Source organism: Ptychodera flava, chromosome 8, assembly GCF_041260155.1.
Source record: "Ptychodera flava strain L36383 chromosome 8, AS_Pfla_20210202, whole genome shotgun sequence".
In the NCBI taxonomy this organism is placed as follows: Eukaryota; Metazoa; Hemichordata; class Enteropneusta; family Ptychoderidae; genus Ptychodera; species Ptychodera flava.
The window spans coordinates 31,371,786-31,387,064 of NC_091935.1; the positions used below are offsets into that span (position 1 = coordinate 31,371,786).

The 15,279-nt window shown below is 36.4% G+C and overlaps 1 protein-coding gene across 7 annotated transcripts in view; it reads left to right on the forward strand.

Annotated features, from left to right (window-relative positions):
- Window positions 1–13,163, forward strand: part of LOC139139093 (coiled-coil domain-containing protein 78-like) — a 76,613-nt gene extending 63,450 nt beyond the window's left edge. For all 7 annotated transcript variants that reach the window (XM_070707860.1, XM_070707867.1, XM_070707865.1 and 4 more), the window contains one exon: window positions 8,310–13,163. In XM_070707860.1, the coding sequence (XP_070563961.1) occupies window positions 8,310–8,427 (118 nt within the window). In that variant the 3' untranslated portion in view covers window positions 8,428–13,163. The remainder of the gene's footprint in view (window positions 1–8,309) is intronic.
- The last annotated feature ends 2,116 nt before the right edge of the window (window positions 13,164–15,279 follow it).

The following is a 15,279-nucleotide window of genomic DNA, read 5'->3' on the forward strand; positions in this document are numbered from 1 at the left end:
GAAATACGTTCTTTTCACTCTTGCCGGGGAGTCTGAGTGTACACTCTGTCAGCCCATGAAGGTCAAGACTGTTGTTTCCTCTGTGGGAGACTTCCTCAATCTGTCTCATATGACCACTACCAAACATGTATTCGGTGGAAGACACTCGAAAGTCAACAACATGATGAGCTTCCAAGAACTGCTTGCCAAAATTTAAAGGCAGAATTACACTAGTACTGTTCATCATCAAATATTTGATAGCTTAGATAGTGTAAAGATCATTTGAAACTAAATGATTTCATAATCTAAAGATTGTAGCAGTTTAAGCAACCTTTATAATTATTACAGAGGCCCATACAATCACATTATCGTCTGTTTACAGATAGAACAATTATGATATAAAATAAACCAACAAAACCAATCATTGTCTTTCTGCATATCACCACACTTGATCCAAACACAGTCCGATCAATCATGTGGACGTAGGGCTTGTAATTAAAATTTCAAGAAACTGACAGATGAAAACAAGTCATTCTGAACGTTATTGTGTTCATATAAACATATTAAGCGACAAAAACAGGAAAATACCAACAAAATAGTCAAATGTAGTATGTTTGATAGCAAAAGTGAAACTGCAACTTTTTTATTGCCTTTAAGAATCATTTAAATATATTTACTTAGGAGATATTTTGCTTGTAAATCATAAATGAATAAGTAAATAAGTAGATAGATAAATAATAAGTAAATAAACAAATAAAAAATAATAAAAATTTACTCCTGTCTTTGCCAATTCCATTTCTCAGCAAGAAAGCTATACACTGCATTCCGAAACTACTTTCAAACTTATGCAGACCAGAATCATAATTCTGTGTTTGCCAAACAAATCTGGTACTTCTGTCTGAAGTTCACTGTACTCTTCAGGTCAGAGCACTTTTCGAATGACAATAATGTGATGAAGATTCACCAAGGACAGAGAAGATTGCAAACGTCATGTTCTAAATTTCTAATGGCATGGTCTGCACCACCATATTACATGAAATTTATACAGCTCTGCTTAAATTTTTCCTGCCTCATTATTTATTTATATTTTTTTGCCCTTAATCAGTCTTACTGCCCCCAGGGTACACTTTGAAATTTGCATGTAACTCTGCTTAGGGATGTACCATTACATCTTCGAGGGGGTCACAGGGTACACAGTGAAGCTTGTGTGGTAGGCTAACAACCCACACAGGGTCTTACAACCCACAGGGTAGACAGTGAACTTTATGTGTGAAACCCAACTTAATGATGAACCAGTATCGGAGATCTTAAAAATTGGAGTCAGTTGTACTGCAAACAGGGTACATTGACATTTGTACACAACCTACTTAGGGATTGACCATTTGATCTTGGAATGGGGGTCAGTCACATTGAAGACATGCAAAGTGTTGTTATTCTGTATGATTTTTAAAATGTTTCCCTAGAGCATGTAGACATTTACAAACAGAATTTCAGACTGTTTTAAGTTTTCTAGTCATATGAATATTTATTTCAGAGGACTAAGGCTTCGAAAGATATTACACAATTTTTACTATTCAGGTTGTTCCATATTTGACCATTCCCCTCCAAAGATCTTATCATCATTCCTCAAACTCGATGTCTATGTCACTGTCACAGGCTGTGTTTTATGAATATTGTTACGTGCAGAGAAAACGAACAAAAAGGGTGAACTCAGCAGTTAACGTTTAAACAAAATTTATTACAAAAATAAAACTAATTGCTAAGTCAGGGATAGAGTACAAGCTTTAAAGTGTACAGACTACTTATCTCAGCTGGGATGGCAAAGCTCCAGTCTCAGAGTTGTAACAGTCAGTTGGATGAATGAACAGTCCTTGCAGGCTTGCAGCTGCATAAAGTCCACAGTATAAATCCAGCGTTGCAGTGAAGGTCTTGAAAAGTCTTGAGAATGACTACTGCTGGAGTTTAGTAACACACAAGAGACACGATCCCAAAAAGTCTGACTGGAAGCTGTGCACGTCCCTTTTATAAAGGCATGTAAGAACAATCTAGAACTTTTATTGACATGCTAATTACTGTTCTAAAATTATCTCCCTTACACAACTAATCAACTTTCCAGAACATTCCAAACATGACTAATTGAATTCAAGGTTGTGAGGTCATCAAGGGCAGTGACCTTGGGAATGTTCTAGACTAATTGAACTCAGGTCATGATGAGTGTGGGGGAAATGACCTACATAACACACCCCCTCTTCAAAAAAGAAAATTTTTCAAGAAAAATCTTTCTTTTACAAATGTATCTTGAAAAGGATTTAAGTACTCAAATTTTGTTTTACTCTAAAGTAAAATTTCTTGAAAGTGAACAACAATAAAATTTCTTGAAAGTGAACAACAATAATTTCTAAATACGAGAGAGACAGTCTGCAATTAAATTGTCTCTGCTTTTGATATGTCTAATGTCAAGATTAAACTCCTGTAACATTAAACTCCATCTCAGCAATCTCTGATTTTTGCCTTTAAATTTCTGCAGAAAAACAAGAGGGTTGTAATCAATATAAACCACTATTGGCTGATTTGAAGAAGTAACATAAACTTCAAAATGCTGTAAAGCTAATATCAAAGATAAACACTCTTTTTCAATTGTAGAGTAGTTTCTCTGGGATTTGTTAAATTTGTGTGAAAAGTAGCAAACAGGATGTCCCATGACTATCTTCTTGCAATAAAACAGCACCAGCAGCCGTATCACTAGCATCTACAGCTAATTTGAATGGCAAAATGAAATCTGGTGCAGACAACACTGGGGCACTTTGCAGTATGGCTTTAAGTGTATCAAATGCCTGTTGGCATTGCTCTGACCAAACAAACTTTACTTTCTTTTTAAGTAAGTTAGTCAAAGGCTCAGTAATTGTGGAGAAATTTGGACAGAATTTTCTGTAGTAACCAGCCATACCGAGAAAGCGCATCAGTTGTCGTTTGCAGTTTGGTATGGGAAAACTTGAAATGGCACTGATTTTGGCATCAACAGGTTTACTCACCCTGTCCTACAGTATGTCCGAGGTAAGTTACCCTGCCCAACCAAACTCAGATTTGGCAAGGTTGACAGTCAACATTGCTTTGCTCAGTCTCTCAAAGAACTTCCGCATGAGCTTGATGTGTTCCTCCCAGGTGTCACTATACAGGACGACGTCGTCAACGTAGGCTGCACACCCGTCTAGCCCGGATATGACGTCGTTGATCATCCGTTGGAACGTTGCCGGAGAGTTCTTCATTCCGAATGGCATCACCTTGTACTGGAACAATCCGTCTGGTGTAACAAAGGCGGATATTTCACGAGCACGATCCGTCAGAGGGACTTGCCAAAATCCCTTCAGTAGGTCAAATTTGTCACATACTTGGCTTTTCCCACTCGGTCGATGCAGTCATCAATCCTCGGGATTGGGAAAGTGTCTGTCTTTGTTAAAGTGTTGACCTTCCTAAAGTCCGTGCACATACGATAACTGTGGTCTGATTTGGGAACAAGTATGCACGGCGAACTCCAGTTACTTTTACTGGGTTCAATAAAGTCATTGTCCAGCAGGTATTTGACTTCTTCCTGGAGATATTTTGCTTTTGTTGGATTCAGTCTGTATGGATGTTGTTTTACAGGCTTACTGTCCCCAACATCAACGTCGTGATAGATGACGTTTGTCCTCGTTGGAACATCTTGAAACAGGTGTTTATATTCGTGGAGCAGTTCTTTCACCTGTTGTTGTTGTTCTGGCTGGAGGTGTGCCAACTTTGTAGACTCCAGCTTCTCCAGGATTTCTGAGTTCTGAAGCTTGACCGAGCCCAGCTTTGAGTTTAGAGTATTTTCACTCAAGTCAGTTTCAGTATCACTATCTTCATAATGGTTTGAACTGACTGCACTGACAGGCTGAGTTATAGTAGGATTATCCCTATCCAAATATGGCTTAAGCATATTTATGTGACATAGCTGTTTTTGTTTTCGCCTGTCAGGTGTTATTATGATGTAATTTAAATCACTCAATTTCTTATCAATTAGGTATGGCCCAAAGTAACGAGCATGGAGTGGTTTGCCAGGAACCGGAAGTAGAACAAGAACTTTTTGACCTGGTTCAAACTTCCGTTTTGAGGTGTTTTTATCATATTGGTTTTCATTGACTGCTGAGATGACTCAAGATTTTCTCTGGCTAATTCACATGCTTTAGAGAGTTTCGTACGAAAATCTGACACATATTGCAAAATATTCAGACAATCATCATCGTCTGATAGGAATTTCTCTTTAACGAGCTTAAGTGGGCCACGGACTGTATGTCCAAATACAAGCTCAAATGGGCTAAAACCAAGAGACTCTTGAATTGACTCTCTAACAGCAAAGAGCAAAAAATGAATTCCTTCATCCCACTGCTTCTCTGTGTCAAAACAGTAGGTCCTAATCATGTTTTTCAAAGTTTGATGAAATCGCTCAAGAGCACCCTGACTTTCTGGATGATAGGCGGATGACCTATACTGTTTAATGCCTAGCTGATCCATTACTTGTTGAAAAATACCAGACATAAAGTTGGAGCCTTGATCGGACTGGACACATTTAGGGAGGCCAAATAAAGTGAAAAATTTGACTAAAGCTCTCACTATAGTCTTTGTCTTTATATTTCTCAGTGGTATGGCTTCGGGGAACCGAGTTGATGTACACATAATTGTCAACATGTACTCATTTCCTGATCTTGTTTTTGGTAGGGGCCCAACACAGTCTATTATATCCTACTAAATGGTTCTTGAAATGCAGGAATTGGCTGTAAAGGGGCCTTTGGAATGGTCTGATTTGGCTTTCCTACCATTTGACATGTGTGACAAGTTTTACAGAAATGTGCTACGTCCTGCCTGAGATTAGGCCAATAAAAGTGACTGAGAATTTTATGATAAGTTTTCCTGACTCCTAAGTGACCAGCCCAGGGCGTTTCATGGGCCAGGCGCAATATTTCAGCACGATAGGGCTTTGGAATCACAATTTGATGTTTTATAGCCCAATCGTCATCAACCAAAACATCTGGAGGTCTCCATTTACGCATGAGAATACCAGACTTTGTATAATAGGAAACAGAGCTATCTGAAGTTTTACCTTCATCATCTACCCTGTCAAACAAAGACAAAATATCTGGGTCTTTGTGTTGTTCTGCAATGAGATTTGATCTAGAAAATGTCTGACTTTGGTCAGCAGAAGTTTTACTGGAAGTTTCAAATCCACGAGGGATAACGGAATGATCCGTGTCAAACACCTGACTGAGAAAGGTGTCATTTAAGTCAACATCTGTGACATTATTTTTGAGAGTATTTGATTCTCGGAATTGATCTCGAGTTTCTTTGACATGGCTCGAGTAATGGCACATGAAGGAAATAAATCGGGTATCTCTTGTTCAATTGGCTCTGGATCCTGATCTAAAGTAGGATTATCAGTCACAAGTGGATTAGTAATGACCTTGTCCCCAGCAAGGTCGTTTCCAAGAAGAAGGTGAATCCCTTCAAAGGCAAAAAAGGCCTAATACCTAAAGTCACAGGTCCAGAAACAAAGTCCGAAGACAAATAGACATTATGGAGAGGAACAGGAATAAAGTCATTGCAATCTACACCCTTAATAAGAACTTTAGAACCTGAAAATGACTTTTCAGAAAACGGCAGGGTATCTGCCAACAAAAGAGACTGGGAAGCCCCGGTATCTCTTAAAATTTTGACAGGGGTAGCGGAAGAAAAATCACTAGAAAGTGATATGAAAACCATTATGAATAAATGGCTCGAAAATACCCATAATGCTATCTTGAGAAGAATTGACCTTGACCTCATTAATTGGGGATAAGAGGGGTTTAACCTCAGAAAATGTGTTGCACACATTATTAGACTCTAATTGAGTTGATGAAGAAATAAAGCCGGTGGGCTTAGATCCACTTTGACCACTTTGACCTTCACGTTTTCTTTTCAATTTGAAACACTCTGACATTAAATGGCCGTCTTTCTTACAATAATTACAAGAAAGTGTACCGAACTGTTTGTCAGAAGGAGATTGAGACTTGGGATCTGATGATGTGTGAGTGTTACTTAAATTTTGTGAACTGTTGTCATTTGATTTCCTACTTTCCTTTGAGAAATTCTTGGATGAAAAGGAGGAGTTAAATTTACCTGCATTGTTTCTGTATGAAAAGGACTGGGATGGTTTGCTGAGAAATGAAGATTTGTGGGTCAATGAATAATCATCGGCCAAACGTGCAGCGACCTCCAATGTATCTGCCTTTTGTTCATTGATAAATGTCTTGATGTCACTCCGGATGCACCTTTTAAATTCCTCAATCAAACAAGCTGTCGTAATTTGTCATAATTCTGACTGACCTTTTCCGAAGAACACCAACGATCAAACAGTTGTTCTTTTGTTCGAGCAAATTCAACATAAGTTTGATCCTTCACCTTCTCACAATCCCTAAATTTCTGACGGTAAGCTTCAGGCACCAACTCATAACCCTTGAGAATTAATTCCTTCACAGAATCATAATCTGAAGCCTGCTCTACTGACAACTGAATGTAAATTTCTCTGGCTTTACCCACCAAAGCACTCTGCAAAAGCATAGACCAGACTCCTTAGGCCAATTCAGACTCTGAGCATTTTCTCAAAATGGAGGAAATATTTATCAACATCCTTTTCTTGGAAAGGGGGAACTAACCTGAAATGCTTAGTGATGTCAAACTTGTCTGAAGGGAAGAATTTTCCTGACTGTCCAAGCTCTAAACGTCTCATTTCTAACTGTAGTCGATGTTCTTCCAATTCTCTCTCCTTTTCTCTCTGTCTTTCTTCCATTTGTAATTCTTTCTCTCTCATTTGTAATTCTAGTTTCTTGATCTCCAAATTTGTCTGCATTTCTAATTCTAATTTTCTTAGTTCAAAGGTAGACTCGGGCTCATAATCTTTCAATGTGGATTCCTCAAATTGGCCTAAATCACTAGATGTTTGGCAATACGGTACTGTATTTCCCTCTTGCGCATAGATCTTTTGACTTCTACTTTAAGGAAATTGGCCAGTGTTATGAGGTTGTCTTTTCTGAGGGAATTAAATGTGTCCTGATCAAGGTCATCCATAAATTCGTCTGGTTTAAATTCCGCCATGATTAAATTTCGCTGAGTTCACAGTATACAGTAGTTTTGAAAAGGCTGTCAAAATGTTGTCAAACGGCTCAAAATATTCGTCTCCCGGACGAGCCCCCAATTTGTTACGTGCAGAGAAAACGAACAAAAAGGGTGAACTCAGCAGTTAACGTTTAAAACAAAATTTATTACAAAATAAAACTAATTGCTAAGTCAGGGATAGAGTACAAGCTTTAAAAGTGTACAGACTACTTATCTCAGCTGGATGGCAAAGCTCCAGTCTCAGAGTTGTAACAGTCAGTTGGATGAATGAACAGTCCTTGCAGGCTTGCAGCTGCATAAAGTCCACAGTATAAATCCAGCGTTGGCAGTGAAGGTCTTGAAAAGTCTTGAGAATGACTACTGCTGGAGTTTAGTAACACACAAGAGACACGATCCCAAAAGTCTGACTGGAAGCTGTGCACGTCCCTTTTATAAAGGCATGTAAGAACAATCTAGAACTTTTATTGACATGCTAATTACTGTTCTAAAATTATCTCCCTTACACAACTAATCAACTTTCCAGAACATTCCAAACATGACTAATTGAATTCAAGGTTGTGAGGTCATCAAGGGCAGTGACCTTGGGAATGTTCTAGACTAATTGAACTCAGGTCATGATGAGTGTGGGGGAAATGACCTACATATGAATATTCAAGATGCTGTCCCATACAAAACTGTAAAATTAATATAATTTTCTACCATCCTGTAAGCATATTTTGTATCACAAGCATTATTTTATGAACACTTTGTCTGATGTGGTTATTTACAAAACTAAAGATATATGAACAATAAGTTTGTACCCAGGGAATGGCATTGCAATGAAAGCTTACATTTGTCGTCAGTCTGTCTCTATCACTGCCCCACATACATGTACAATTAATCTCCAATATGATAAATCTACCGAATCCCCTCAGGTATGTATATGGGTACGTGTGGATTAGAATAGAATGACAAATAATCACCAACCTAAAAAAATGTTATCACGTGTAAGTTCCCCATACAGCAGGAATGAAACCAGCTATCAGTATCGAGCATCCGTGGACAACAGAAATGATAATCTGTATTGCTTTCTTTTGCAATGACATCAAGGCTGACCTTTCTGATAAATCCAAGCTGCTTTGAAAAGTTCATAATCATGCCATCGCACTTTTCTTTCTCCTTCGCAGATATAAACAAGAAATCGAACGTCTGCGCAGGATGCTCGGCATGGATCCGCACGACGGGGAATACATTCCGGACTCTTATCGCGCTGCCAAGGGAAGACGGAAACATAAGAGGTATTGAGAAATTGGACGAAAGTTACACAGACTCTGATTTGTTGAGATCTTGGTTCTTCAGAATTCATGGATTGAACCGGTACTCTTCATCAGAAATGAATGGTCATCATCTAAAGAGAAGTCTTGGATTTCTTAAACTGTCAGTCAGTTTTCCTCTGCATGTCAACACTGTATTATATGTATATACATCTCAAGGTATTTATTTTTACACTGAGTAGGGAAAAAATTAAAGCACTATAAGGACCATGCTGAAGTTATTTTCATATTTGTATTCATGTTGGAGTCAGTGACAGAAAGCATTATTTATAGCCCTATAGTTTCAGCTATAAAAGATAATTACATTTTTTTTAAGAATTAACAATAAAGTAATAATGTACCCCATCCGGGACCATAATGGACGAAAGCAAACTTTGCACTACATAATGTACAAGGAGTAAAACATGCTATGTACATTGATGATACCAGGTTAAAACAATATTGAAAGTCATTTTGCATTTTTGTGTCAACTAATTTAATTTTTTGCATATCTAATGAGCTTTCACAGTTCGGCATATATAGTTTGAAGGACTTGACCAAAGGTAATTACACTTGCTATATAAAGTGGTGATACAATGACAGCAGTCAAAGAAATTTAGTGTTTTTATTTCAGCTAATTACTTATTCATATACTTAGTGACCTTTAGAATTAAGGTGGTTGGAAAGGCTATTTTTGCACCAATTCTTTTCTCAGAGTTAATGTCAAGTTTCAAGTGTTAGAATCAAGATATTTAGTTCCAATTTTCAGGATAACTCCCTTAGTTAATATTTTCTCCAAAGAATATAAAAATTGTATATTTGCAGCCATGATTTTGAAATATGACACCAGTAAATATTAAAATTTAATTTTTCATATTTTTTTATATATTTGAATTTAATAATAATTGGATAGTATTAATATTACCAAATTAGTTATAAATATGTTGACACTATTTATTGTAAGATTTGTACGGCAGGATTTGTAAATAAAATTTGTTTTTATGATTTTACATGGGTTTATATATCAAAAAATTATTAAAAATTCTTTCAAATTTCAAAATGTGATTTTTCAAAAAGTACTTCAAATACAGGAAAATTGTGCAGTACAAATCTTATCTGTAACCTTGTTAATAGGCTGTAAAAATTCCATGTCCATATCTCATTTCAAAGTTGGATTAAATTGGTATACAATTATGTAGGAAAACTGTTATTCTGTCAAAAATGTTGAAAACAAGCCATATTTGCACCCCTCTTTTGAAGTCATAGAGCAGTTATTTTTGGTTAATCTCACTTTTGACACCTCTTTGACACTCAAAGAATCTAAAAATGCATTTACAATGGCAGTCACTCACTCTGAATGCCATCACCGCCTTGTCAAATTTTCCTGAAAAACAGCAAATAATGACTTTCCCTTTTCAAACATTTTATTAAAAGCTAGGGGACCTCTACCATAGTTAATACACTAAGGGCTCCCCAACTTCTTCTTATTTGGTCAGTTTTTCAGAAGTTTTAACAGGCTATAACTCTGCAATGCCTTTGTGCCCAAATGTCTAGTTTTTTTTATTCCACAGAGAATGTTGACTACTTTTATATTTTAATAGTTTTGTTGAAATTTATAACTGACGCTCTAGCCTTTCCAACCACCTTAATCTTTGGTGAATATTGTCCATGATGTTGATCATAACACTTTCAATGAAGTTGCAAACATGTGGCAAAAGTTTAAATTTACACACAACTGCAATATATAATGATACACGTGAGCATTTTCAATTCATATCTGGTTTATGTATATTGCTTGGGTCTTTTGTTTTTTCTTTTATCTTCTTTGGATTAGTTTCTATCAGAAATAGACTTCAATAATAATACCAGTAATTATTGTCAGTGACTCAAATGTGAATGTGAATATGAATACGAATAGAAGAATAACTTCAGCATCGTAACTAAGGCAAGTCTGAACTATAGCTGACTTTTGCATGTTATTACTAACTGCTATCACAGTTAATACTTCAGTACTAGGGTAGTTTTTGAATTTACAGGAACTGATAAATAGTAATTGACTTAGGGGTACCTTGATGTAAGTATTAATATGAATAGGCACCCCTAAGTGTACATTGTAATTGTTTTGGACCCTTTAGGTTCTAGTAGTATGACTCAATGGTTCCCCATGTACAATTCAAGCACTGATCATTTGACTTTTTTACCTCTGGGGTGTTAATAGAAATTGGTTTAGAGTCTCCAGGTTGAAGAGGTACTTCACTTAGTACCCTCTAGCACAAGAAGTAGTTGAGTTGGAACCCCAATGTATGTATAGTTTTTGATTTGGAACCCCTAAGTATGTGTAGTGATTGATTTGGAACCCCTAGATACAGTAGGTGTAGTTATTGATTTGGAACCTCTAGGTACAGTAGGTGTAGTTATTGATTTGGTACAATTAGTCATATATGATCTGACATTCCTGATGTGAATATGACATGTAAATACTGGTTTTCAATATGACGACACTTTTATCCACAGAGCCATCAATTTTTGTCTCTCATGTGTGTGTACCATCTCTATAAAGTCAATGAAAAGATTGATCTGTTTAATGGGTGGTCAAATTGACTTTGATTCAGACAAGCCAAGAACACATCCAGCTTTAAATTTAAATTTTATTCGTCGGTATCTTTCTAAAATGAACTGTTGAATACTTAGAAGTATACTTTACAATGTATCTAATATGTCAAACAGCAACTTTTTAAACCGTGGAAGTTAAGTCCAGAAATCTGGTGCAAAGGCTTGAAAAAAGTTATGAATTATAACGTGTTGAGAAGTTTTAAAGTGTATTATTGACATTCTGTTATACTTTTGGTTGGTTGTCTACAGGGATTCAGATTAACTTTCTGATTCAGGTGTCCTGTTTTTTTTTTCACTGTAAACAGTTATTCTCTACATGGAAGTTAAAGGCAGTAGAAGAATTTATTGCTAGTTTTGGATCAGTTGAGCTCAGTGATATATTGTACACAAAACAGTATTATAAGGTAGAGTGATGTGCAAAGAGTAGTTGACGTAAGACAAACTTGTGACAGCTACTGTTTAATCAGTCACTGGGCAATCAGTAAACTGACACCGTACACCATTGATAACATCACCATTTCATTATCCCATTGACTTCTGTAATTTTTTTCACAAAAATTTAAGTGCGACATTTTGTCAATTTATATGAATTTTTCTGTGATTTTCTTTTGATAATTTTTAACCAAATGAACATAACTTTCCATTGGCTACATTTTGTCACCAAAATTTTTGGAAAAATCTGAAAAAATTTGTCTAACCTGCAAAAATTATCTGCGTAATATTTTATAAAGGGAACAAAAATTGACTTTCGGTGATCAAAAGGTTAACCGGATTTCACATCAATCTAGCAGAGTGGAGTTCAACCTGCAGCATCTGCAATTCCACTTAGTTTTTGATCGTAGTTTGGTTGGTACATGTACCAAATGCGATCCTTCACGTTTCACCCAAAGTCTTTCATTTGAACTTGCAGTGAAGATTGAGCTGCCAACCAACGATAGGAAAACATTGCTTTCCAGGATGAATCACTCTATCTAGCATATCATTGGCTTGCCCCTATGCACAGATCAAATTATCACATGATGTAGTAATATTTGTTGCTCACTCAGAGTGATAACAAAACTAAACAGCTATGTCAAGGGTTATATTTTGCCTTGTATATACCAACTATATCAAAATTGAAAGGATTTCATTGAGGGAGTTTTATTTTTCCATTTTAATATTGAAATGAAATCTACTCATTGGGGTTCAACCTTTAGGATAAAAAGTGGCATCATCATGCAGGACAGATAAGACTTTCTTATCAATGCATCACATCTCCATGGTAATACATATAGGGACCTTCTTGTTTTACATCTAGAGATTACTCCCTAGGCTAGCCTAGTTAAAGTGCCATACCCCCCAGGCTGGTCTGGCTGAAATGCTCTACTCTCCAGGCTAATCTGACTGATATGCTCCGAAAATATCAAAGGTCGTACTGTTCTCAATTTCCAGCAGTGGGCTGTTTTGATGGCAAGTTCTGCTGTGCAAGGGTTTAATTAATGGACACACTATGTGACTTTGAACAAAACAACATATTTTTTGTCTCTTATATTTGAAAGTACATGTAATATTTAATTTTTCACAAGTTTGATATCTTGCTGCTGAACAGGTGTCATGACATTTGCATATTACTGTTCAACAGGTTCATGACATTTGCATATTACTGTTCAACAGGTGTCACAACATTAGCATATTGCTGTACACTAGGTTCATAATATTAGTATATTACCGTTCAACAGGTGTCAAGATATTTAAATACATACTGATCAACAGGTGGTTTCAAGGAAACAGAATCTTAATGACATGCTCCTTCAAGACGGTAATAGTTGAAAAGCAGAATATTGTTCATATGTAAATAATTTGTTTACACAATTTTGAAAAATAAACTTTACAAAAAAACATGGTTTTATATTAAAAAATTATTTGGATTATGTTTGCCAAGTGTTTGTAGCCCACCTTATCACAGCCATAGACTGTATAGTTCCATGGTCTAAATGGCTTTCAAAGTAAAGAATGTACAATGTAAATGATTAGAGTAGATCACGTGGATGTTTTGGTGTAATGTATATGTAGATAAATCTAAGAGATGAAAATACTTCAAAAATGATTTAAATAAACAGTATATGTATATCTTAATTTTTCAGATCAAAATTTTATTAAAATGATGTAAATATTGAAGACAATCTGTGTAGCTGCTTTATTTATTGCCCACCTGTGCACATCAATGAGTCGTACATGTAACAATAGTGCCAACATTAAGGTATTATGCACCTTGAAAGTAAAAGACTTAAACTTTTGCTCAAACTTTCCTCAATGAAACTTTCAACCATTCTCTTACCAAATCGACAATAAAAATCTGGGTCACCGTGCAAAGTTTGGAGCTAGCAATACAAATAACCCGACATTTTGCGATACTTGAAATTCAAAATGGCTGCCATCCCTGTGTTTACTCTATGGAGAAAAATTGAATTTTGGATTTTCAAAAAACTGAAACGCGAAAAGTTTTTCTTTTTTAAGAGCTTTAAAATGAGCCCTCACAAGTGGTAGATCAGAAAAAAAAATGCCAAAATTTGAGAGTCTGAATATCTGTCTCCAAGGCACCTTCTACCTTCAAACAACAGATGGGGCCGAGGTGGTGATGTTGATAGGGGCAAGTTTTATTGCGTCAACTTTTTTCAACTGTTAGATCAGAGGTACGTACCATTTCGAGGGAACTGTCTAGGTGCACAAATATTCAGCTGTGCAGAATCACAACACTGAAGAGATCTCAGGGATAGCAGTTCAGTGATTAAACCTTACTTTATATGTATGTATGTATGTATTTGTCTGTGTACATACATGAAGTATATATATGTGTGTATGTGTTAATTTGTGTATGTAGGTTTATATGTATGTATATGTATGTATGAATGTATGTATGTATGTATGTATGTATGTATGTAAGTATGTGTTTATTTGTGCATGTATATATGTGATTTGCATTTGTGTATGCACATACACGATGTATTTATCTCTGTATCCATATGCCTACTTGGTCTCGCAATCCGGTCTACAGTGTTGTTTTATGCCCAGCCCATTCATAATTTCCAAGTCACTGATACATGTGACTTGAAAGGCAGGTAAATGGGAAGACATTGCTAAGGAGTGGTTGATGCCGACTGAGAAAGAAATAGAAATGAAACAGTTGAAGGCACGTACGCACATATATTGAAGTCCTGTTACTTTATAGTCCAATAATATTTCATTACATTGTCTCGTCACAGTAAGTTTTAATTTGAAGACAGCAACAGTTTAAAAAATCAAGCCACCGAACGGTAATCAAAGAAACTTGCACCTCCATTGAAGTTATGTGTGGGTACTTTTCTTTTGCCAGAAATAGTCCCGAAGAAAGGTATGAAATGGAGTTCTTTAACAGCCTTGTGATATCATAATTATACAACTTTTTAATCTGTTGAGTTTCTTGCTCTTCTGTTTTCAGGATTACATGAAGGATTAGGCACAAGGTAAACACCCCTTCAAGTGTCCGATTCCTGTATGCAGAGAGAGAGAGAGAGAGATAAAAATAGAGCATTCAAAGATCAGGCCTGCCATAGATTTACTACTTGCACCTTCATTTGCATAATGTCTACCGTCGCGTACAATTACAGCAAAAACACGACAGAAGAGATCGACGTAGCCGAAAAAACTTCAAAAATACTGTACACAAAACTCACTGTGACATCCTGTAGCCATGTTAGATGTCTATATAACGAGAGAGAGAGAGAGAGAGAGAGAGAGAGAGAGAGATTCTGCATATACATGGCAGATGGTTCTCAATTACGGATACTTGGAGTAAATCATTATGCAAGATTATGTGACTTTATCGTAGCTGAGCAAGGCATCACTCATTCTCTAATCAAAAGTATTGATGGTAATCAGCAGCAGAACACTGTGCAGAGACAAAGTCCTATGACGCATGAAACAACGATGACTTTCACTTTGATTACAGTATACGCCTAACGAAGCTGGCCAAACTTAACGAGAGACAGGATGACATCGATACTTACCCACTGAGGTTCATCTTAATGACTTTCTTGATTCTATTTGAAATGTACTTTCCCCTCGTTGTTGAACACTTGTTCAGCTGTTCCACTCCAAGGATGGCTGTATTCCCGTCTTCGTTTCCATTTAGTCTAAATATATCCCCTCTTCTCTCAATTATCCTCGAAAAAAGACAGTCATTTCGACTTACTCTGGATGATGGAATCGATCG